Genomic DNA, 24,124 nt, shown 5'->3' with positions numbered 1-24,124 from the left:
ATAGGCCTATTTTGTGGAAAAAGAAAGAAAAACTCGCGCTTGGCTAATTCACTGCTTTACTGAAGAAGAACTCTCGCAAATACGACAACTCAGGTACAGTCAAAAAGGGGCGTGGCATAACAACTCACCACATCTATTACATCTATTGTTAAAAATGCTCTACAATTAAAATGTAATTGAACTGAGTTGAATTGAATGATCTTCACAATCAAGTGGACTGCTCACTGCAGTCTGGTCTTACAGTTTACCAGTTTAAATGTTGCTGCATTCTGCTAAATCAGGAATGACACCTGAAATCTGTTATAGAAAAATAATCAGTTACAGCCTGGTGTGATTAAACCCTGATGTTGATTTCTTCCAGCATGCCAGTGAAATGTTTTATTCCTATTATACCACAGCAATTTACAACTGGCACACATATTTATCTGTTTGTAGTAGTTTTGTAACAGCTACTATTGTGGAACATCCTTTAAACAAGTTCGTTCTTTCACATTCTTTTAAAGTTATTGATTTATGCCCAAAAAAAAAAAACTGGCTACTGATAAACTGGAAAGTTTTATATCCTAAAGACATTACCTCTGTCTGAGACTGCTTCCAAAATGTTAAACATTTCCTTACAGAAAGCTTCACCTTAGCACACTTTTATACGATTTTCTTTGTAAAATAAGACGTTTTAATCAGATCTATCTATCTATTCTTAGATTATGTTGATTGTCAGCCTCACGAGTCTGTAAGAATGATCTGAATGTACTGTTTCTACATAATAATAAAAAAACAACAACGAGTTAGCCAAGTTTTACTTTGTTTATCTACTTGTTAACTTTTAACCAATCAGATTTCGAGATTTCAGCAGCGCTGTGAATGAAATCATAACGCAGACATTGTGTGGAGAATATTAGAGAGGTATTCAGTTGCTTTGTAGGCGTGTTGCTTCGTAGCAAAGTGTACAGATAGGGACATAACCCAGATGTCTGTGAATAGACCTTTGCTCAGTATTAGGGCTCGGGCTTTTAGAGAAAGGTTACTCGCGTTCATCTGATCCAAACAAGAGGCCATTACGGGGCGACGGGCAGTCAGGAAAAGTACACGGGGAATATAACTAACTGTGGAGAGGCGCAGAAATGTTTTGTAAATCGCTGGGAAGAAGTGGACTGCTTGCATATAAGCAAGATGTTCCCACTGGACTGAAATGCGTAACCGCCACGTGTGTGAATGCGGGAGTCGCGAGACAGCACAACTCGTCCACTGTAATGGGCAGCACCAGCAAACTGAAGACGATGGACGACTTGCGCGGCCCCAGCTTTCTAACATCTCTCTACTGGTTTTTTGGCAAAGGCTACTTTCCGATCACCCACCAATTGCAGGTAAAGAGCTTTACCATAGACCTTTCTATTTTTTTCTGTCGAGCGACTATAAAGTAAGATAGATGTTGCGTAATGTGTAGATTCCCGGTTCGGTAACCTACTAAATGCACCCCTAAAGCCGTTGTGGGATTTTTCAGATTATTTCATGATCTTAAAGATTCCATAAAAATTACATTTTATGCACATCATGATGGCTGCATTTAACTTCTTTTTTTTGTTTTGGGAGGGTAAAAATGCACAGCCAGTCATGGATAGAAGTCATGTTTTCAGGAAAACATGGGAAGAGCCATGGGAACGACATGGAAAGTGTATCAATATAGGTCTTAGATATGATGTCCAGTCATATCAGTCCATTTTATTCAGAACACGTTTAAACACTTGTGATTATCTAATCAGCCAATCATTTGTCAGCACAATGCAAATAAATAAATAAATCAAACATCATGCATATTCGTTTGTGAGTTAATGTTCACATCAAATTGTGATTTTTGTGACTATAACAGTGTTTCAGAAATTGCTGAACTGGAATTTTCATATACAACAGTCTCTAAATGATGCAAAGAACTAACAACACTGAGTTGAGTCATGGTTCTCTTGTGGAAATGGGTTCTCATGTTGATAAGAGCGATCAGAGGAAAATGGCTGTACCAGTTTGAGCTGCAAGGAAGGATATAGTAATTCATATAATTACTCTTTACAACCATAGTGAGCAGAAAGCATCTCAGTATGCATAAAAGATCACCACATTAGGCTCTTCTCCTGTTAGCCAAGAACAGGAATCAGGGGCTATCATGGATACAGACTCACTGAAACAGGACAGTTGAAGATTAAGGAAAAATTACCTGGCCTTTTTCCAGTATTCAGCTGTCCAGATTGCTTTTTTTGCTGACCTAGTTATAAAGTGCTTATCTGAGTTACTATATCCTTCCTGGCAGCTTGAATCATTTTCTTGGGGATTTTCTGACCTCTCATCAATATACTTATTTCACACTATTGCTAAATTGAAACTGTGAATATAGAGTCTGATATTTCCAGTTAGTTTTCACCACTATACTTGCCCTACCTGTAGTTATTCCAGTCTGTACTCTATTTTCTTCCTCTTAAGATTGAGCACAGCAAAATCTATGGTCCTCTGTGGAAGTCCAAGTATGGGCCATTAGTGGTCGTGAATGTGGCAAGAGCAGACCTCATAGAGCAGGTCCTGAGACAAGAGGGTCGTTACCCCATTCGAGCTAACATGCTCCACTGGAGAGGATACCGGGAGCTACGCAACCAGGCCCATGGTCCTCTCACAGGGTCAGAGTTTCATATCTTGCATACATATTCAAAGATATGTCAAGTTATTTGTCATTAAAGAGTTTGTTTGTTTGTTTGTTTGTTTGTTTGTTTGTTTGTTTATTTATTTATTTATTTATTTATTTATTTATTTATTTATTTATTTATTTAATGTATGTTTTTTGCTGGTGTGTAGATTAGGGGCAGAATGGCAACACATCAGAAGTATCTTGAACCCTCGCATGTTGAAGCCAAAACATGTGTCAGGTTACACTAACGCCATCAACGGAGTGGTAAAAGACTTCATAGAGAAGGTGGCTTGGCTAAGGGCAACGAAAGGCAACGGTGTAATGGTGCCTGACGTTGCTGGAGAACTCTACAAGTTTGCATTCGAAGGTAAAACAATCAGCATTAAAAAATGTTTACAACATTACTGATAGAATATATAATATCCAAACAGATGGGTGAAAGATTACAGGCAAAACCACAATGGGAAAAGTTTGCTGGCATGTCACTTGTCCTCAAAGTAGGAAGAGTCACTGCAAATCAATGCAAACTTTTGGAGACTGATCACCTCAAACATGTGATGAAATATCTGTCTTCTAGAAAGTGGTCTCTTCGTAGATACACAACTTCCTTGTCTACATGTAAGGGATGACTAAATAGTTTGACAAAAATCAAAATGTTAAGAATTATATCCTAGGAGCTTCACAGTCACCAGTGATAAAAGTCAGTTTGCATTGTTGGTCAATAGTTATACAAATAGTATATCGACACTCTGAAGCAAAATGTAATTATTGGGTAACAGACATAAATGATCGTGACAAACTTCACCAATATTAAGAGGCCTTGAAGTTGCTTAAAATTGACCTTGACTCATGTAAAGCTGATAAGAATTAGTCGGTTGGTAAGATAGTGTCTTTCCTGGGAGAAGTTAGACTTTAAACAGATAAAGACACACTATGGGCTTATTGCACTAAGCTGCAATAGGTGGTTGTTTCTAAAGGTATTTTTCTCTTTTCTGAGAAAAGAAAAGTATTTTGCCTCATTTGTGAAGCTGGCTATATATGCACAAAATAAAAAAATTTCAGTTTGTTAGGGAAAACACGTGCACGCTACTATTGCTCCTCAGTCTGTACATTTATGTGTAAATTTAAGCCCGAATGTGAACCTTGATTGATAGGCATAAATATGTTATCTAGTTAAAACCTAGTTTATTCCAATTGATTTATATAAAAATATAGATACTATATAAATAATAATTATTATTAACAATTGGCTGATTAGGTAATTGTATGAATGAGTAGGTGTACTACTTTTGTCCCCATTCGAACTTCAGTGTAGGGACAATAGTAAAACCTGAAGCCCGGATATTATTTAGTTTTCAGGAGTCAATTTTGATCATCAGTTTTTAATTCTTTCATTAAAAGAAGCTCACTACACTTTATGTAGTATCCGTAGCTCCTGCAGAAAGCAGTATTCAGGTACCCCCTTAAAAGTATTGAATCCCTTTAAAAGAAATTGTTCCCTCCACTATTTTTTTATTGTACTTAAAGTCCTAGTTCATTGTTTCTTTTTAAGAAAGCTCAAAAACTGCAAAATCCTGCTTGTATTCAACCCTTACAGACTACTACTTGGTAAAACCTCCAGTAATATAATACTGGCAGGAACAATGTGTATTTATCCTTTGTTATTCAGAGAAATCTGATGCTTCTATAGCTACCAAATCCCAGCAAGATGTTTGTCAGAGAGTTTTTTCAAAAAATGGCTTTCTATGATGAATTGCAACACAATTCTATATTCTCTTAGTGAAAAAACCTAAAATACACACCTATATAGCTCTAAAGCCAGTCCTCAGTGTCATGGTGTACAACAACTGAAAATCATTAACTGAAATGTAACCATCAATACTGCGGACTGTCACTGTTTGGTCCAGGACTCAGTGTTACTTTTCATGTTGTATAATGAATAATAATTCATTTGCATATTTTATAGTATTACAACCTGAAACAGAAATGGACGTAATTGGGATTATTCTGTATGTCATTACAGGCCATAATAATGAACAGGGGAAATATCAGTATGGTTGTAATGGAATTATTTACAAATAAAAAAAATATATAAGTCACAAAATTAGTCCTATGCAGTACACCTTGTGCAATGAAAATGTCAGTTGATCATAGTATAAACACATGTTTATGCAACAAGCATCATCATAAGAAGCAAGAAGCTATTAAAACAAGTGAAAGAAAATGTTCAACCAGGGTTTGGTTACAGAATAATTTCCAGAACTTCACAAAGTGTACCCTTAAGTCCATTAATTAAAATGAGAAAGATTCGACAGAACGGATGGATGAATGGAGGTATGGACTGATGAACAATGTCCCATTCATTAAAAACTATTGATTTGTAGTTCATTTAAGCCTGTACCTCTAAATTAGGTTTAAATAACAAAAACTTGAATGATGAACTGTCAAACGTTTCTCTTAGGTTGTACTGTAACAATTATGCTTCTACAGGGATATGCTCTGTGGTATTTGAGACCCGATTGGGTTGTCTGGATGAGGTGATCCCTAAGGACACTGAGAGGTTCATCTTTTCTGTGGGAGAAATGTTCCGCCTTTCCCCCATCATTGAACTTTTCCCGAAGTTTCTGTGGCCCTACATGCCCTTTTGGAAGCACTTTGTAAACGTATGGGATCATCTGTTCCAAGTTGGTAAGACACAGACCCCACAGCACTGTAAAATAAGCACATCAGCACATCATTAAAAACATTCAGATTGAATTTCATGCAGTTCCGAACATAATATGTCAAAATTTTCCATTGTTTTTCTCACTAGAGAGTCTTTTACTCTTTACTCTTACACTATTACAGTTGTGTTTTTATTAACCTCACCTTTCAATGTGTTCATATGCCATTACTCTGTATGTTGGGCGATGTTTTTGATAATTTAAAGTAGATAAGCTGTGACCTAATATACAGTTATAAAAACAGAACTATAAATATATAAATTTTAACTATGACATTTTTTAGCTGAAGATCTAGTAACGAAGAAAATAGCAGAGATTGAAGAAAAGGGGAAGAAAGATCTGCCAGTAGATGGTGAGTATCTCACTCACCTGCTGATCAGTGAGCAGATGTCCCCCACCGAGGTGCTGGGAAGCATCACTGAGCTGCTGCTGGCTGGAGTCGACACTGTAAGCAGTAACATTTTTTCAGTATCATTTGACATTGTATGAGGATTTCGAGCTCTTAAAGATTTAGACGCAGCTATCAGAGCACCAGCATGGCAATATTTTTGTACTCCCCAGACATCCAACACAATTTCCTGGGCTCTGTATCTTTTGGCACAAGATCCAGAAGCCCAGCAGAAGCTCTACGATGAAGTAATCAGTGTTTGCCCAGGTGACAAGATGACTTCCAGTGAAGACATTGTCAAAATGCCTTTTCTGAAGGCTGTGATTAGAGAGACACTTCGGTGAGACAGTAGCTAATCTGCTTTACTCTTGTGCTACATCAAGATATAACAAGCACAGTCTTGTCAGTTTGTATGATGTTTCTTCTCAGGTTATACCCTGTGGTGCCAGGGAATGCTCGAATTATTGCTGAAAAAGAAGTAGTGGTGGGCGGTTACCTCTTGCCTAAAAATGTAAGCATTCTACCACAGTGCTGTTGAATTCTTAAATCAGATAGGTCAGAAGTTGTTGATTCATTTTCTGTTAACAGCATGGCATCTGATGGTAGTACCTTCATTTTTCTCATACCTTTATCATTTCTAAAGTAGCAGCTTATTTACCGGGACTTAGTTAACAAAGGCATGCATTTATGGAAATTGTCTTGGCTTCTAGTTTTGCAAGTATTGCAAAGCATTGCAAGTAAGTTTACTGCCAAGATAAAGTCTTCAGATTGGAGGACATTGCTCTCTGTGGTTCTTGCTAATGTAACAAGCTGCATACTTTTGTGTTATTAAATTCAAGAGAGGAAAAAGAGAGAGAGGCTGATGAGGGATATACTGAGTATAACTTAGCAGAACTGACACTTCTTGTTGATGTTCCACAACATTAGAATTGTAAATATAAATGGTCACTTTGGGACATGCCGATATTGGAAAATAATCAGGATAAGACTGTCATTTTTTATTTATTGATTTTTTTTTTTTGATAAAACAAACCTTTAAAACCTATATACATTAAAATATATGGGTAATAGGTAAAATTAGACATAGTTACTGTGATGCCTTGCTACTCTATTGTATTTACATACACATACTAGTACTGTATTGAGCATGGAATGCATGCTGTAGCAAAGACAAACCATTTATAACAAACCAGCAGCTAACTCATAAAAGATTTTCTCTTTCCAAGACTCTGTTCCACTTGTGCCACTATGCTGTGTCCTACGATGAGAACATTTTCCCGGAGCCCCACACCTTTTCACCACAGCGCTGGCTGCGAAAAGATAAGCAGTTAAACCAGCACCCATTTGGGTCTGTGCCCTTTGGGTTTGGTATCCGTGCATGCTTGGGAAGAAGAGTAGCTGAACTGGAAATGTATCTCGTCCTGTCCCAGGTAAGATCATAAACAAGCTATTTCACTCCCTCCCATACCTGTCTGAACTTTGTCACTTTCATTACTGTGATGTAATTTCTTCTGATGGTCTTCTGAGCCACTGAGCAATGAAGGTGATGGAGTGAGTAGAGATAAGAGTTTGTGGCAGATAATTATATTTTCCACATCTGTACTTTAATCTGTAATTGAATGTCAGTATATAATCAGTCATTAGTACACTGATCACTGCATATGGCTCTCAAAGTGTTGAATATATAGTACTATCCAGTGAGGTGTAAATGGTTTTCAAAAAATTAAAGCAATATTTATAGATCTAGGTCTCATGGAAGATAAATGCTTTTATGTAAATTACTTTGCACTGCTCTGTCTCAATATTCTCAAATAACTCAAATTTCACTTTAGTTTCTTGAATTTGAAGTAAAGAGTGAACCTTTGTTCTAAGTAAACCTCTATTTTGATGCTGATCTGTTTTTTTTTTTTTTGGTCTGATTGTATATTAGTTGCAAACATTAATATTATATATTGAGCATATCATATTTGCCAATAAAAACAAATACATACATTTACCTTTTTTGTTTGGTTTTCACCTAACACCACTTCTACAGTGTGTCTAGATTATCTCTAGTTTAGTTCATGAAGAACTTGAATACTGCTAGCTTGACCTCTGACTATCTTATAGACAAACTGTAATTTATCTTCCCTTTTCAGTTAATTAAACACTATGAAGTGCGACCAGATCCTACAGGAAAGACTGTCAAACCAATTACCAGAACTCTGATGGCCCCAGCCACATCGGTTGACCTTCAGTTTATCGACAGGAAGAAGACCCCAGCTATAGCTGCTGCCTGATAATGCGCAAACAATCTCCTTAAAACTATTAGCAGTCTTTGGACCACTGTTTTAGACTTATGAGAGTAGAACTGTACATCGCAGGTGTATAGGGAAATGAATGCACTAGGAACTGGGTGTAATTTTATTATTTAAATAACATATGCATTTAACTTGAGTTAACCTAATTTACCAGTTGGCAGAACCAGTTCTAAATCTTTGATGATGTTTTAAACAAATATTTTGAAACGTTATATTTTAATTATAATCTGTCCTTGCACTTCTAGATATTTTGTGAATTGTATAAAACTGAATTTTAATCAGGATCATTAATCATAGTTTATATAACCCTTACATAAAATATGCTATAATAATATTCTATATTATTTGATATATGATACATATTAAGTAGAACATTGATCATGATAAGGAGATTTTACAGTTTTCAGTGAGCAACACCATGGAACATTTAGGGTCTGGTGGTTGCATAAAAAACAACAAGCACCGGTTCTTTTCCATCTGTAGAACACTGTAAAAAAACATCTTGTAAAAAAACGGTCAAATCACTGGTAGCAGTGGCTGCCAAACAAAAACCGTAAAATTAAAGTAAAATACGTTCATTCAAATAAAGTGCAAAAACAATCATTCTACATACATTTTTCTTAAATATTTTACAGGAAAAACACTGTAATTTTACAGATGTTTCCTTTATTATTATATGATCTCAAATTGACGCCAAAAAATTATGTCAAAAAACAAGTCAAAAAAGCAAATCAAATTGACGTCAACATATTGAGGTCTTATTTTGAACACCAAAATAATGGAACAAAAGTAAGAAATATTTTATCAGGCCCTTTTGGACACTTTGTTAGTCCAAACAGATCAATGTTCTATACCAGCTTTATTCCTAACTAGGGTCACAGGGGTCTGCTAGAGCCTATCCCACCCTGCCAGTCCATCACAGGGTCACACATATAGACAGACAACCACACACTTACTTTTGTGTGAGTATTCCAACCAACCTAACATACATGTCAAACCCGGGATCCAAACCCAGGACTTTCTTGCTGTGAGGCAACAATGCTAACCACTAAGCCACCGTGCTGCCCGTGAGACCAAGCCTTAAAAACCGAAATTAAAATGACCCCAAAATTAACATTACCCTTTTGACATTACAAAACCAGCTTCAGATGCCAAATGCCTTATAAGAAAAAGTGCTAAACAGCTGAATTATTGATCAATGTGATGTCAAACATTTTATATTCATATATTTAAAAAAAAAACTTTAAGTTTTAAAACTTTAAAAAAACATGTGTTGGTGTAATGACAAAAGTTAACTAAATTTCTTTTTAGAATTACAGAGTTTGAATGTAGAAATACCCATACAACACATACACATACAAATGAGTTTTACTGTAAAATGAAGGTGGGAAATGTTAAAATGTTATTATGGGCATAAACATTTAATATAATAAGCTACCTGTTTAATTACAATTTATTATTGTAATTTGATGTAAATTGCTATGTAATTTAAGATAACAGAAAAAATACAGTTAAAATAATACAGTATTTTTTTGTAAAAAAAAAAAAGAGAATTACTGTAATTTTTCATCAATGGTATAATCCTTAAAATTGCAGTCAATTTGTTAATTTAGAGATAATATTGGTCATTTTACTAGTTTTTAAATATAATTTTAAATAACGGGAAACTATTGTAAAAAAAAAAAATTAGTTATTTTCTGTAAAATTAGGATTTTTTTTTTTACAGTGAAGATTAGTGCCAAAAAACATGAAGAATCTTACAGTGCCTTTAATAAAAATCCCAGATTCACATATTTTTGTACTATACTGTGATTGTATGCTTGGTTTGACAGGTAGCTTTAAGAGGAATAATTGTGTTTGTTTAAAAGTGCAGATATTTCTTCTTTTATAATTTTGTTCCATTCGTCTAGCTAGCTATGATGATTTATGCCTAGTGGTTAAGTAATGTTTGTGTCTTGAACAGATCTAAACAACAAATGTAGATAAGATCTTAAACTGATAATTATAATTGTAAGAATTGTTCAGTGAAAGGATCATACTGAAATATTGTTTCAGCGCCTTATTTTTTCAAGAGGTATGCTTGTTTGTGAGCAAAAGTATGAATAGTATGAATAATTGAGATCGCATCAATTATTGGTGGACTACTACCTAAACCTATCATTCAAGTTACATACTGATAGCTCAGTGTTAATCCTGACATTTGCCTGCCAAAAGCTTAGAGGGTGATGACGGACAAGTTTTTTTAATAATAAAGTCATTGAAAAAAAAAAAACCTAATTTGATTAGCACAGTAGAATCATAGGAAATTTCAGCTTGATTTCTAACTTTCTGAGAAACAGTTATAGATAGATAGATAGATAGATAGATAGATAGATAGATAGATAGATAGATAGATAGATAGATAGATAGATAGATAGATAGATAGATAGATAGATAGATAGATAGATAGATAGATAGATAGATAGATAGATAGATAGATAGATAGATAGATAGATATACTTTATTTACCCCATGAGGGAAATTCTTGTTACAGCAGCTTAGACAGTTACAAGATATGATACAACACACACAAATAAATAAATAAATAAAATGTTTTATTTTATTTATTACCCCCGGGGGGGGGACCTGGGGGTATCCGAAACAAAACCTGTGCCAAATCAAATATGCCAACTTGATCACCTGCTGTGGTGACCCCGAACAGGGAACAGTCGAAAGAGCAACAACAACAACGAGTCATGGGTTATGGGCAAGAATTGTATTCTAGCACCCAGTGGAACAAACAGGCGCAACTACAATTTGCTTGAGTAGCAGGAATGAGGAAGAAGAAGGAAGTATGAAAGAAAAATTCTAATAATTAAGATAAGATAAAATAAGATAGGAAATAATCTCTATATACAAATGTATTAAAAAAGACCAAATGTATTTGAAAATATAAAATATAAAATTTTATAAAATATAAAATAAAAAATATATTTTTTAAATAAAATATAAAATAAAAATATTATATATATATATATATATATATATATATATATATATATATATATATATATATATATATATATATATATATATATATATATATATATATATAAATAGCCCACATTTCTAAGTTAGTGATAATGTTGCATTAGCAGCGGTGATTCAGAAACAGTGTTCTTTCTACCAGGACTTACCAGCTGGGTTTTTCGTCAGGGAGATTAATCATGCACTGCACCTTGCAAACTATTTATAGAAATGATTTCATTATAAATTCTAGAATTACAGTTCCCTTTGAAACTAATCACTTGTGGAGAAGCGCTCAAAAGAATTGCAAAGGTTGGCAATGTTGTTGTGTCCTACCACTTTTGTGAGAGTCTATGTTCCCAAGTGGGGAGAGGCAGCCGTGTCACCGATTGGTCACATCACCTAACCATGCTGCTGTAGGTTTTGATGGATCTGTATTTTGGGGTCAGTTTGAGTTTTATATTTTATAATTATCTTATGTTTGCTTTGAACTTCTGTGAACCCATCCACCGTGAGGCTGGAATTCCCCACAACTCCTTCTGCAAAACATTTTGTTAAAGTCTAAAGTGAAGATACTAACGTTTCTGGTTTGAAGCAGACATGATTTTCATCATCCTTATCATTATCATGTAATGGACAGATGATGATTTATAGATTCTGCTCTGTTTAATCTGAAAGAACAACATTTAATCACAAACACAATCATGGTCTCTCTCTCTCTCTTTCTCTCTCTCTGATCTGTTACAGTGTTTCCTACACACTTCTCTCCTGTCTTTAATTTAAGACCCTCACTTTTGCCTCACTTTTGACACCCATTTTGACAAAATGGATATTACAAATACTTAAATTGAACAAAATTTTTAAGAGAGAAATAATACATATGTCTAAAAATAATACCTAAAATGTGAGAACACTGACACTAAATCTAGCTTACAAAAAGTGGAAAATAAACTACCTTTGTATAAATGAAGAAGATAGAGCAGCAATGTCTTCATAAACCATACCTAATGAGCAGCTTAACAAAGTGTTGCATGTTTATATTCTGTGCTCAGAGCAGTTGTATTTGGAGCCAAACCTCAGAGTCAAGGCATGCAGCTGCTTCAGTAAAAACAGAAATGGGTAAATAATAAGGGGAAAATTCCCCCTGTTTTGTCACAAATGTAGGCAGAGCTACAGGTTCAGGCAAACTGATTATTCCACCTTTAGAGGAAGTACTCTTTCATTTGTTAATTTGCTATATTAGTTATCTGTTTATCTACTCATTTATCTGCTTTTATATGAAAGATACATTCTCAATACATGAATGATGATGAATGAATGTTTGTCCCTTAAAAAGCATACAAACAAACTCCAGTTCATTACCATCCATTCACCCGTCCATCCATCCATCCATCCATTTGCTGTAACCTGAAACTTGGAGTCTATCCCAGGGGACTTCGACTTGGCACAGTGCAAAGGACACCCTGGACAGGGTGCCAACCCATTACAGGCACAATTGCAAACATTCCTGCAGAAAACCCCAAAGCTCAGGGAGAAAATGCAACCTCAATGTGCACAGGGAGGAGGCAGGAATCTCAGTGAACATAGGGCAATTGCAATAATCAACTCCCAATCCAGATGTGTGAGACAAACATGCTAGCCATTAAGCCAACATGCCCCCATTACCCCAAATCCTTACCAAGAAACACAGTGATAACATTATGACCACCTTCCTAATATTGTGTTGGTCTAAATTGTGCTGCAAAAACCGGTCAGACCCGTCGAGGCATGGACTCCACTAGGTCCCTGAAGGTGTGCTGTTGCATCTGGTACCAAGATGTTAGCAGCAGATCCTTTAAGTCCTGTAAGTTGTGAGGTGGGGTCTCCATGAATTGGACTTGTTTGTTCAGCACATCCCACAGATGCTCGATTGAATTGAGATCTGGGGAATTTGGAGGCCAAGTCAACACCTCAAATTTGTTGTTGTGCTCATCAAACCATTCCTGAACTATTTTTGCTTTGTGGCACGGGGAACACTGTTTCTATGAAAGGATATACATGGTCTGCAACATTGCTTAGGTAGGTGGTACGTGTCAAAGTAACATCCACATGTATGGCAGGGAACACTGGCAGCAGAACATTGCCTAAAGCATTACACTGCCTCCATCAGCTTGCCTTTTACACCCGGCCATCCACGTGACGTAAAAGAAAACATGATTTATCAGACCAGGCCACCTTCTTCCATTGCTCCGTGGTCCAGTTCTGATGTTTACGTGCCCATTGTTGCTGCAAAGGGGTCAGCAGGGCCACCCTAACTGGTCTGTGGCTATGCAGCCCCATACGCAACAAATTGCGATGCACGGTGTATTCTGTGTATCACACCTTTCTATCAGAACCAGCATTAACTTCTTCAGCAATTTGTGAAACAGTAGCTCGGCTGTTGGATCGGACAAAACGGGCCAGCCTTCACTCCCCACATGATCAGTGAGCCTTGGCTGCCCATGACCCTGTCGCTGGTTCACCACTGTTCCTTCTTTGGACCCCTTTTCATAAATACTGACCACTGCAGACCGGGAACACCCCACAAGAGCTCCAGTTTTGGAGACACCCTAATCCAGTCGTCTAGCCATTTGGCCCTTGTCAAACTAGCTCGAATCCTTAAACTTGCCCATTTTTCCTGCTTCTAACACATCAACTCTGAGGACAAAATGGTCACTTGCTGCCTAATATAATGTTATGGCTGATCGGTGTGTATATATATACACCATATATATATATATATGGTTATATATCCATATATATATATATATATATGGATATATATATATATATATCCATATATATATATATATATATATGGACTTGAAATCAAAAATAGAATCAAAATGAAATTCAAACAGCCTTAATTAAAATTACGTGTCCATATTTATTACGCTTGCTGTTGAGCAGCTGAGTTTATGGCTCTGAATTTGTTTGTGTCTGAATAATGTATTGCTATATTCTGCCCTCTAGTGGAACAAACAGAGACTAGCTCTTTTTCGAACCATTCCATTCAATTCCCCAGAACGATTTTAGATTAAAATACAGATTGTATATTCAGCGCTTAAAGTAGATAGGAAGCTACAGGAGGTGTGTCTGACACCACTAGTAGAGGTTCCTGTCGGTCCCAGCAAACCCAGTGCATATTTAACCATCTCTTTAGTCTCTCACAGTCATTAGCAAATAATCTTTTTTCGGATGCAGAAAAAGGTAGCGTTTAACTTTTAACTTATAATAGTGTCCTTATAATAAGCAAAGAGAAATGCAAATAGCTCCTCTTTATAAACATGACCGTGCACTTAAAGAGTTTCCCCTGCACTGCATACTGAGGAGTTTTTTTTCCTTCAGACTGCCATATCAGATTTGCCATATCAGAAGCACACTCCACAAGTCCTTAAAGTGTAAGTGTGTGTGCAGCTCTGCTGGGTGTGAGCCGGAGGGGGAGTGGAGAACGGGCGTTTTCAATGCAATGAATACAGCCCTGTACTGCCTTCCCCCCGATGGCTTTTAAGTGTGTAAAATATTTTATGACGCAAAAACAAAGTGCTCAGCTGAAATGACAAACAGGTTGAAGCAAATGAGTAAAACATTATCCAAAAGACAAGTAACACCCCCATAAGTGCAGAGTTAAACGGCAGGGTTTGTGCGCTGCTGAGGGACGGACTTGGACGCGTGGTGTGAAGAAGACCACAGAGTGCTACTGCCAACACACACAGGCTGAAGACTGGGAGAGACGCAGCTAACGGTAATCATGTGTTCTTTTAACTAACAGCGATTCACCACCAACACAGAATTGCTGTTTGTTGCATCTAGGGAATAAGTGTGAATTTTACTCCGTGAATTTTACTCCGTTTTTCGAGGAAAAAAAAACCCCAAGAAGACTCGGTTAAAGAAGTGCTCAACTTCTGTGGTAAAGATAACACCGTGATCAGAGCTGATTACAAAAAGTAGCACCATAGAGTTTTGGGGGATTTATTTTGTTTGCAGTGGGTTTTTATAATGAGACACTGTTACCTTCACTCAATCCTGTATAAAGTTAAAATTCGAGTTGAGATGTAAATACAGCAGTCTCAACTCAAATGCATGGAGAAAACTTAATTTATTTGTTTGTTTGTTTGTTTATTTTTTTGCTCAATGCACCAAAAGATATCAACAGTGTTATTATTATTATTATTATTATTATTATTGTTGTTGTTGTTGTTGTTTACCCTGTATATATGTATGTATGTATGTATATGTATATATATATATATATATATATATATATATATATATATATATATATATATATATATATATATATATATGAGAGAGAGAGAGAGAGAGAGAGAGAGAGAGAGAGAGAGAGAGATTCCACCATTCCTTATTTGTATTTTTCACAAAATATTTCACACCATAGACCAAGTTGCTTCCTTATATATCAGGTTCATATGATATCTTACTACTCAATCGGTCATTTCTGTAAAGACTTTTGGCCTTAACTTTTTGCTTGTTTTTTTGTTCCCCCTTTCTTTTTTTAGATAACAACATGGAAGAGCAGCGACCTGACAATAGGAAGAAGTCCCGAGTAAGAATTTACGTTTATCTCGCTGTTACTGCTGTATCTCAAAATGGTATCCCAGCAGCTGAAAATAAATTGCAATAGCAGCTACATTTTCCGACTGAAACAATAAAATAAGTAATGATGTTGGTCTGGATGTTGTCCCGGTGGAGTGGGACATTGGGCTTTGGTGTTTTTTGTCTCATTTGCTTAGTTTCAAGTGCTATGAAAATGGTCTAATATGAACTGTGTCTAATGGAAAGTGTCTTCTTGCCTTATGCTTTTACAGAAAATATGCGGGACAAACTACCCACTTAGCATTTCCTTCATTGTAGTCAATGAGTTCTGTGAGAGATTCTCCTATTATGGCATGAAAGGTAATGAAGAAACACAGATGTCCAGTGTTTTATACAAAGCCAATGACCAGTGGTTTATACAAAGCTGTGTTATTTCACTTTTTTGTTGTGCACATCATGTGAAAGATTGTTGACATGCAAAGGTACCATGAATTTCTCTTCTTCATTAAAGCGTTACTCACACTTTATTTCATCCGATACCTCCACTGGAACAAGAACCTCTCCACTGCTATATACCATGCGTTCTCCGGCCTGTGCTACTTTACCCCTGTAATAGGGGCTATCATAGCAGACTCATGGCTGGGGAAGTTCAAGTAAGTTAAAAGGTTTCAAAATGGATCAATATACTGTAATAGAAAGATGAGTAAATAAGTACTGAAACTCTGACGTCTTTGTGCTGTGTTCACAGAACCATCATCTATCTATCAATCGTGTATGTCATTGGGCATGTAGTAAAGTCTGTTGGTGCGATACCAGATGTAGGGGACAATAATGTACACATGTAAGTGTTTTGCTTGTATGCATTCTTAATAATTGAGCTATGTATTACCATGTGTGAGTGCTGCATTTTGTATTTTTGTGGTACTTTTTGTATGATCACAGAGGTCTGTCCATGTTTGGCCTCATCCTCATCGCTTTTGGAACAGGAGGAATCAAACCTTGTGTGGCAGCATTTGGAGGGGACCAGTTTGAGGAAGAACATGTGAGTTACTCATGACATGTGACATGATTATTTCATTACTGAACCTGTTAGCTCACTACAATTACAATCACACAGTAGTTACTCAAGAATAGTTATTGAAATCATATTTATTCCCTAATCATATGGCTTTTTTCTTTTGTGTTTCTCAGACAGAGGAGAGAAGAAAGTTCTTCTCAATTTTCTATATGTCAATCAATGCTGGAAGTGTGCTTTCGACCCTCATCACACCAATTCTACGAGGTTAATCCTATAATGCCATAGAATTTTACTGTGCAAAAGCCTTACAAACCACAATAATGGTTTCCACTCATAATATGCAGTTACATCCTGAGCTACTTGTGGTTATACTGTAAGTGCATGTTTCATTTTTATGACACAGCTGACGTTCAGTGTTTTGGAGGGGATTGCTATGCTCTAGCTTTTGGAGTCCCTGCGGCTTTAATGATCATCGCTCTCGGTGAGTTTAGCAACATGTTCGTGTTCAGAGCAGCTCAAAGCACTGCTATTATGCTATTAAGCATTGCTATTATGTATGTGGAATTGCATGTATTTTTTTAAGACCAGAAGCACTGATGTGGATAAATACACACACACACATAAAATAATATATAACATAAAATATGTGTGTGTATGTGTGTTTGTGTATTTGCCTGTATTGTATATGAATTGTTAATATTTTTGGCAGTCTCTTAAATGTGTCAGTTAAACAGATGAGAAGAGCAAGCTTTAACCTCAGTTAGCATTATGTATACCTTGCTAAAACAATAACTTTGGAAAAATATTAAGCCTGTAGGCCAAGTGTATCATAGTGCTGTTCTACGATAGAGTGGGTTAGCAGTGTTGTCTTCTTGTAAGATACTCTAGGACCAGTTTAGAAACTGATTTCTGATTTCAGTGCTAGTGCTTTTTCAATTACAGTATAACATGAACTACAGCTTAACTGTACAAGGCAGCCTATAATGACTAGCTTTAGAGTTGGTATGCATAATCGCTTTACTGCTCAACACATTCCTTATGTACCTCTGATAACTGACTGTTACTTGCCTAATACTGAGTGTCTGTTGTTTGCCTAGTGGTTTTCATTGCTGGTAGTGGGCTCTATAAAAAATCCCCACCTGAGGGAAATGTGTTATTGAATGTCTGCAAGTGCATTGGGGTAAGAAATCTCTTCACACAACAGTTTGACAGATTGATAAAGAAATGAATAAGTCAGACCGGTTAATCACTATTTTGTTGATCAGTTTGCCATAAGCAATCGTTGGGGAAGCAGCAAGAAAAGTCCAAAAAGGGATCACTGGCTGGATTGGGCTGAGGAAAAGTATTCGGTATAAATATTCATAATACTTGGAACTTATTCTGCACTCTAAATACAGTGCTTGACATGACTTTTTATGCATCATGTGCCATCAGAAAAGTCTAATTCAGGAGATCAAAATGGTGCTCCGGGTGCTGCTTCTCTACATCCCATTGCCCATGTTTTGGGCCCTCTTTGATCAGCAGGTAAAAGTTTGTCTATCTTATAAATTAACATTGTTCTTATTTGAATACTGTGGTTCCAAACTTTGGTTTATAAATCAATTGTCAAATGCACAATGAAATCAGAATAGAGCTATTAGCTATAAGTTATTTTGTATCTCAGGGATCTCGCTGGACTCTGCAGGCCACTCGTATGAACATGGATTTCGTAAGTCGTCTGTTTTCATCACGTTATTTCCTCTTTCATATGTGACTACGTGGTTTCGTGTCCCTTGTGCAATCCCATGATTACTGAGAACTGAGAATTGGGAAATAAAGTTAAAATGACATCTGTATAACTCCCAGTTATGGACAAAATTGCTGTATTTCCTAAATAATACCATTTTATTCTATTGAGGAGTTAAATGGATAACATAAAATGTACTGAGCATTCACATATCCACTACAGATCAATAGGTTAATTCGTGTAATGGCAGCTTTACAAAGCACTAGACTTGCTGAGCTGAGCAATGAATTATCTTCCATAAAGTAACTTCATAAACAACACCAAATACGTCATAGCTAAAACAAGCAGTAGATGTATTGATAATTATCTAATAATTAGTTAGATAGGGAAATATTAACCGGTTTCGAGGTGGGGGATCTCCAGGATGGGTTTTCTCATTGCTGATCCATTACTTTCTCTAGATAATTGATGATGATGAAATGTAGTAAATATACAGTACACTGCAATGTAATTATTAAATTATTTATATATGTGTTTCTCAATTAGTATGCAGAGAACCTCATGCTCTGTACACATTTGTGACTTTTTGTGATTTTTCATACTTGGCACTTGGCAGATAATTATCAAGCTCTACTTCACTGTAATACAGAAAGGAAAGCCTTAAAATGTGGAGAACATCTGTTCTTAAGAATTGGATATGAAAACCTTGGTCAAAAATATAGGAATTAAGTAATACATGATTGTATGTGTTTTATGTAGGCTACGTGAGGAGCAGAAATAACTCACTGTAATTTTAAATAGTATAAAAAATATTTACATTCCAGTTTTTGACAGTTTATTAATTATTAGAGAAAGGTGACAACTTTGTGGCGATTGGATTTAAGCAACTAAACTGCAGACACTGATTTTTTTTATATTGCTTACATTTGAATTGTTAGGTGAGTTGTATTTTCATCCCTTAATCTCTTTTTTTATGTTTTTACAGGGTGGAGGCTTTGTAGTAAAGCCTGATCAAATGCAGGTACCAATATGTACAAATCTTGCCTAAACACTATTTAAGCTTAGTGATATGATATATTATTACCAAGAAACAATCATAAAATTTAAGCAACACATTTACTGTTATCATTTTTATCAGTCATATATTTTTATGATTTTGTGATCGTTATGTTTATCGAGCTGTCTGAGATGCATCATGCATTGTTTTTCTCCTCCCTGCTGTTAAGATGCTGAATGCGCTGCTCATTCTGGTGTTCATCCCTATCTTCGACATGGGCGTGTACCCGCTCATCAGCCTTTGTCGGATCAACCTCACGTAAGTACAGCCAATACTACATATCTGTGTGAAATGGAAAGTCCCAATAAAATTTTAACAACATTCGAAGCACACTAAAACATGTTTTTATTGTCTAACAAAGTGCAAAACAGCATATGCAGTGTCAAAGATTATGCAAGGTGCAGCATTCATTATGTGGTTCTTACACAGCAAAACAGTGCAGACCAGAATGTCCTTAAGCTTCCTTAATGTCACCACTGTCTGACATTTTGTCTTTTGTCTCACAACTAGGCTTTTTTCATTATTTTATGTATTGTGGTATTATGTGCTGCTTCATTATAAAGTTATACCAACTATAAATGCACTCTGATATAACAGGCCTAAATTTATTTTCCTGAATGTATTTCTCAGCCTTGTTTCAGATTTTTTTAAAAAACATTAGCTACTATTTGTACCTTAAGTGAAATCCCCTGCAGAATCTTTATGGATTTTATTTTATTACTTACGCACCTTTTATAACCATGCACATTTATCTGCACTCATGTATAAATAGTGTTTTGGTGCCTACGGGTCAAAAACATGACAAAAACAAAGTCAAAATAATAAGCACATATTTATAGACTTGATGCTTGTGTAACCTCTATATCTTTCTCCTATACTCAGGCCTCTAAAGAAGATGGCCGCAGGAATGATCCTGGCTGCACTTGCTTTCTGTGTCGCAACTATAGTGGAAATCAATGTCATTGTATGTCATTAGATACTCTTTATACAAAAAATGTTTAAAAAAATCTTAATGGAGGTCATAGAACATGCTGTACTCTGTGTTGTATTTTCTGGCAAAGAAAACAGTTGTGGAACCTCCACCAGCCAAAGAGTGTTTGCTGCAAGTCCTTAACCTTGTTAATGGAGATGCTGTGTCTGTAGAAATTACAGGACATAATATTTTCCCTGACAAAATAGAGTCGTATAAGGTGAGATAAGTTTAAGTTTAAGTTTGTTTAAAAATACATTAGCTTAATCACTAGAAAGCGAATAATGAAATGATTGTTATGCTATCAGGATCCTGTAGGATACACTAGACTTCCACTTGAGGATGTCCAGAAAATCTTACCAGTCACTGTCACTCAAAGCGGAGTGGGTCACCAGTGTGAGCTGAACGTCACTCAGCACACAGTTTATACCCTTGTCTTGTATCGTGAGAATTCTAATATTATGTGTAAACAGGTGAGTTCAAAAGAGTTTCCTAAATTTCTTTTTATAAATAACACAAGTGACTACTATCTAAATATATTAAGATTATACTAGGTTAGTATTGAATTTTGTACTCTAATGATATTACATTGTCCTCTTGTACATGTTTTCTGTCACTTAAATGAAGGCAGAGGATAATATAATCAAATCTGAGAACGGAGAAGCCTTCCTCAGGTACAGTACAGCTTTTGTGAATTATGCATACTGAATGAGAATCACATTGTGCAGACAAGGGTGTTTCTGAGGTCAAATTTTAACAGCATGGTTGAGCTTCAGTAGAATTATCAAACTTTTCATACTCAAGTGCTTGGACGGTTCTTTGCAATGAGCTATAAAGGCTTAACTATTTTTTGTTTTCAGATTCATCAATACTTACTCAGAGAATATGAACATTACAGTAGGCAGTGAAGATTTCTTTGCATCGAGCAATTACGGGATCTCACAGAGCTTAAATGTTGAAAGAGGAAAGTGAGTATGTTCATGTAATATCTAGTAATTCATTATCTCTCCTTCGAGTTGAAAATATCATTTTTATGGTCTTTTTATGGACTTTCATTTCACATTACAGATTTTATGCCTGATCAAGGTCTTGAATGATGAAACATTTTCTTTTTTTCTTTTTTTTTAACCCTGCAGATACATGCAAGTTCCCTGCAAATCAGACACAAAGACACATCATATTGATCTGGGGCTTCTTGACTTTGGTGCCACATACACATTCATTCTTCTCGGGGTAAAAAAATGTTTATCCTAGTGTTGTTAATGTTTTATTATGGGCACCATGGGAATACTTCTTTCACAATCTCATAGACAATTATGTAGTTTTTACAAGGTACAATATAGAAATTGGAACCACCTCGTCAATAGACTCACAGAATAAAGTCTCAGTTTAATATTTATGGTATTGGTTGGTGCGTCTTGAGATAATGATACAGGAATGAGCAGCCAGGCTAAAAAGGGTCAACGTTTTCCTGTCTTTTGTATAGGATGGAAATAAAGTAACAGTTCATATGATCGAAGATGTTCAGGCAAACAATGTGCACATCGCCTGGCAGATCCCACAGTACGTCCTCATCACTGCTGGGGAGGTCATGTTCTCCATCACTGGTCTAGAATTCTCATATTCCCAGGTAAACACAAACTGTGCACTGTTTTAGTTTTAATGTTCTGTAGGTTTCAGTTGCTCACGCCAAAGCTTGTGCCCTTAGGCGCCAGCAAGTATGAAGTCTGTGCTACAGGCAGGATGGCTTCTTACTGTGGCTTTTGGGAATGTCATTGTTCTGATTGTGGCAGAGGGAGCTGGGCTGGAGCAGGTAAGCTTTCGATCTGGTGGTTTCTTTTTATAACTCCTAGTCTGACCTTAGATAAAAAGTTAAAGTTAAACTAAAAAGTTAAAAGTTAACGTGAGTAAAGATTCTCCTTTATTTAAAATATTTGTGTGTCAGCCTCAGAAACTTATTTGGATGATGAGGCAACAGACAAAATATTTGGCTGAACATTTTTTTCTGCTCAAAAAATATTTATATATCTTGATATCTCAACTTTAAGAAACCATAAATATAGTTTATGGTATATTTAACATTTCAGTTTTGTCCATTTTACCTTTTGGAAGTAATAGACTTGTGGTTGAGACACATGCAAAAGAGAAACATGTTTAGTTTGTTTCATTTAGTCATATTTAATGGGCAGGGTCATGATAGGTAACATTTGCCTGGCACCTCCAGGGTTGGGAGATTCTAGCCTCCACCCTGTGTGCTGAGTGTTCTCCATGCGCTTCAGGGTTTCCTCTGGTTTTCTCACCCTGTCTAAAGATATGTGATGTAGGCTGATTGGCATCTATGAAGTGTTCCTAGTGTGTGTGTGATTGTGTGCATAAACAGGGTATCTCCCCTCCTTGTGCCCCAAGTCTCCTGGGAGAGACTCCAGGTTCCCTGTTACCCTGTGTAGGATAAGCTGTTTAGAAAAGGAATGACTGGATGAATTTAGTTTTCAGGAATATATAGTACAAAATGTCAGAATTTCACTGACTGCTGTCATCTACAGTGGACAGAGTTTCTGCTCTTTGCTGCACTGCTGGTTGCAGTCAGCATCATCTTCTCCATCATGGCCTATTTCTACACCTATGTGGACCCTGATCAGCTGGACAAGCTCACCAAAGAAGATGACAAGATGGTTGACTTTAAGGAGAAAGAAAAACAGAATATTGACATGACTGAAGTCACACAGAGCACAAAGATTTAGCACAATGACTTGTTGCTTCTGGTGTATAATTTATACTAACTCAGATCAAAACTAATGATATCAGTCAGGAAATAATGTTCATTGAATTTTTGTTAATAATGTCAATTTTAGGACCATTCTAATGGCACATATAAATATCATATTTAAAACAAGAAATAACTAAATGCTAAAATTTGATGGCTGTATTTATCTTTGTGTTTAGGCATTTAGGACAAAACATCTAATTTAAAGCTGCTGGATGTACATTTATAAGGATAAGCGTAATAGTGGATGTATTTTGTGTCCATTAACAGTATGATGCTAATGCTATATATACTGATTTCAGACAATAACAGAGCTGCCAGTTTATTAAATGCAGACGTACAGATGAAGAAATGGGCAGCACAGGGCCTCAGCTCCAGGGTCCAGGATTTTATCCTGATTTCAGGCTACTGTCTGCTTAAATTTGCTTGTGGCTTGCTATTTTGCCTGAATGTTCCAGTCAGTTTCCTGCTCTGGACCCACCACAACCATAGTACATACATCTTATATACAGTTTATAGACTGTAGTTTCAACAGCACATCATTGAATCATTGAGAGAATTGGGGCTCATGACCTTGACTGTGATAAACATGTACTGACAATAAAGTAATTATGGATGTAGCTGGGAATCTGGTGTATATCAGACATACCAAATCAGCTGATATTTTTTTATTGTCAATTTGCACAGACTAATATAAACATATCAGTGGCTTTTTTTTTTTTTTTTGTGAAAGAAATTGTGTGAATAAAATTCATTTTCAGATTAGTGTTTGATTTCAATGTTTGTTTTTTGTCCAGTTTCATCAAGGTTTAACTTATGTATTGTCTTTTTACTAGGGGGCACAGTTCCCTACAGAGAACAGTATTTTATAGCTTTATCTCTGTGAGATATGGGGTATGACACTATAATTTTATATCATAAGAAAAACC

The 24,124-nt window shown here is 36.1% G+C and overlaps 2 protein-coding genes across 2 annotated transcripts; both read left to right on the top strand.

The window, feature by feature from the left end:
• The first annotated feature begins 865 nt into the window (after positions 1–865).
• Positions 866–10,302, top strand: LOC131354923 (sterol 26-hydroxylase, mitochondrial). The gene is made up of 9 exons (XM_058393051.1): positions 866–1,364; positions 2,470–2,660; positions 2,836–3,035; positions 5,159–5,356; positions 5,675–5,838; positions 5,953–6,119; positions 6,209–6,290; positions 7,006–7,209; positions 7,918–10,302. The coding sequence occupies exons 1-9, from the start codon at positions 1,122–1,124 to the stop codon at positions 8,056–8,058; spliced, it is 1,590 nt and encodes a 529-aa protein (XP_058249034.1). The 5' UTR covers positions 866–1,121; the 3' UTR covers positions 8,059–10,302.
• A 4,193-nt stretch (positions 10,303–14,495) lies between these two features.
• On the top strand, positions 14,496–23,981 carry slc15a2 (solute carrier family 15 member 2). Its single transcript, XM_058391574.1, has 23 exons — positions 14,496–14,848; positions 15,624–15,670; positions 15,933–16,020; positions 16,172–16,313; positions 16,409–16,501; positions 16,603–16,702; positions 16,852–16,942; positions 17,082–17,159; positions 17,776–17,858; positions 17,944–18,027; positions 18,113–18,202; positions 18,342–18,386; positions 19,390–19,425; positions 19,631–19,719; positions 20,344–20,425; positions 20,523–20,651; positions 20,740–20,904; positions 21,059–21,105; positions 21,292–21,399; positions 21,568–21,664; positions 21,918–22,061; positions 22,140–22,244; positions 22,975–23,981. Exons 2-23 carry the CDS (start codon positions 15,632–15,634, stop codon positions 23,170–23,172), a joined length of 2,133 nt encoding a protein of 710 aa, XP_058247557.1. The 5' UTR covers positions 14,496–14,848; positions 15,624–15,631; the 3' UTR covers positions 23,173–23,981.
• Positions 23,982–24,124: the final 143 nt, after the last annotated feature.

This window comes from Hemibagrus wyckioides, linkage group LG06 (genome assembly GCF_019097595.1).
Source record: "Hemibagrus wyckioides isolate EC202008001 linkage group LG06, SWU_Hwy_1.0, whole genome shotgun sequence".
Taxonomy (NCBI): domain Eukaryota; kingdom Metazoa; phylum Chordata; class Actinopteri; order Siluriformes; family Bagridae; genus Hemibagrus; species Hemibagrus wyckioides.
This window is presented reverse-complemented; position numbering and strand designations above follow the sequence as displayed.

Bases quoted from the DNA above. Each gene is read 5' to 3' on its own strand.
- slc15a2 (XM_058391574.1), top strand. From the start codon at position 15,632: ATGGAAGAGCAGCGACCTGACAATAGGAAGAAGTCCCGA. The intron at 16,021-16,171 runs GTAATGAAGAAA...TCTTCATTAAAG, and splicing joins CTCCTATTATGGCATGAAAG to CGTTACTCACACTTTATTTC. The intron at 20,426-20,522 runs GTATGTCATTAG...TTTCTGGCAAAG, and splicing joins TAGTGGAAATCAATGTCATT to AAAACAGTTGTGGAACCTCC.
- LOC131354923 (XM_058393051.1), top strand. From the start codon at position 1,122: ATGTTTTGTAAATCGCTGGGAAGAAGTGGACTGCTTGCATATAAGCAA. The intron at 2,661-2,835 runs GTCAGAGTTTCA...GCTGGTGTGTAG, and splicing joins GCCCATGGTCCTCTCACAGG to ATTAGGGGCAGAATGGCAAC. The intron at 6,120-6,208 runs GTGAGACAGTAG...GTTTCTTCTCAG, and splicing joins GTGATTAGAGAGACACTTCG to GTTATACCCTGTGGTGCCAG.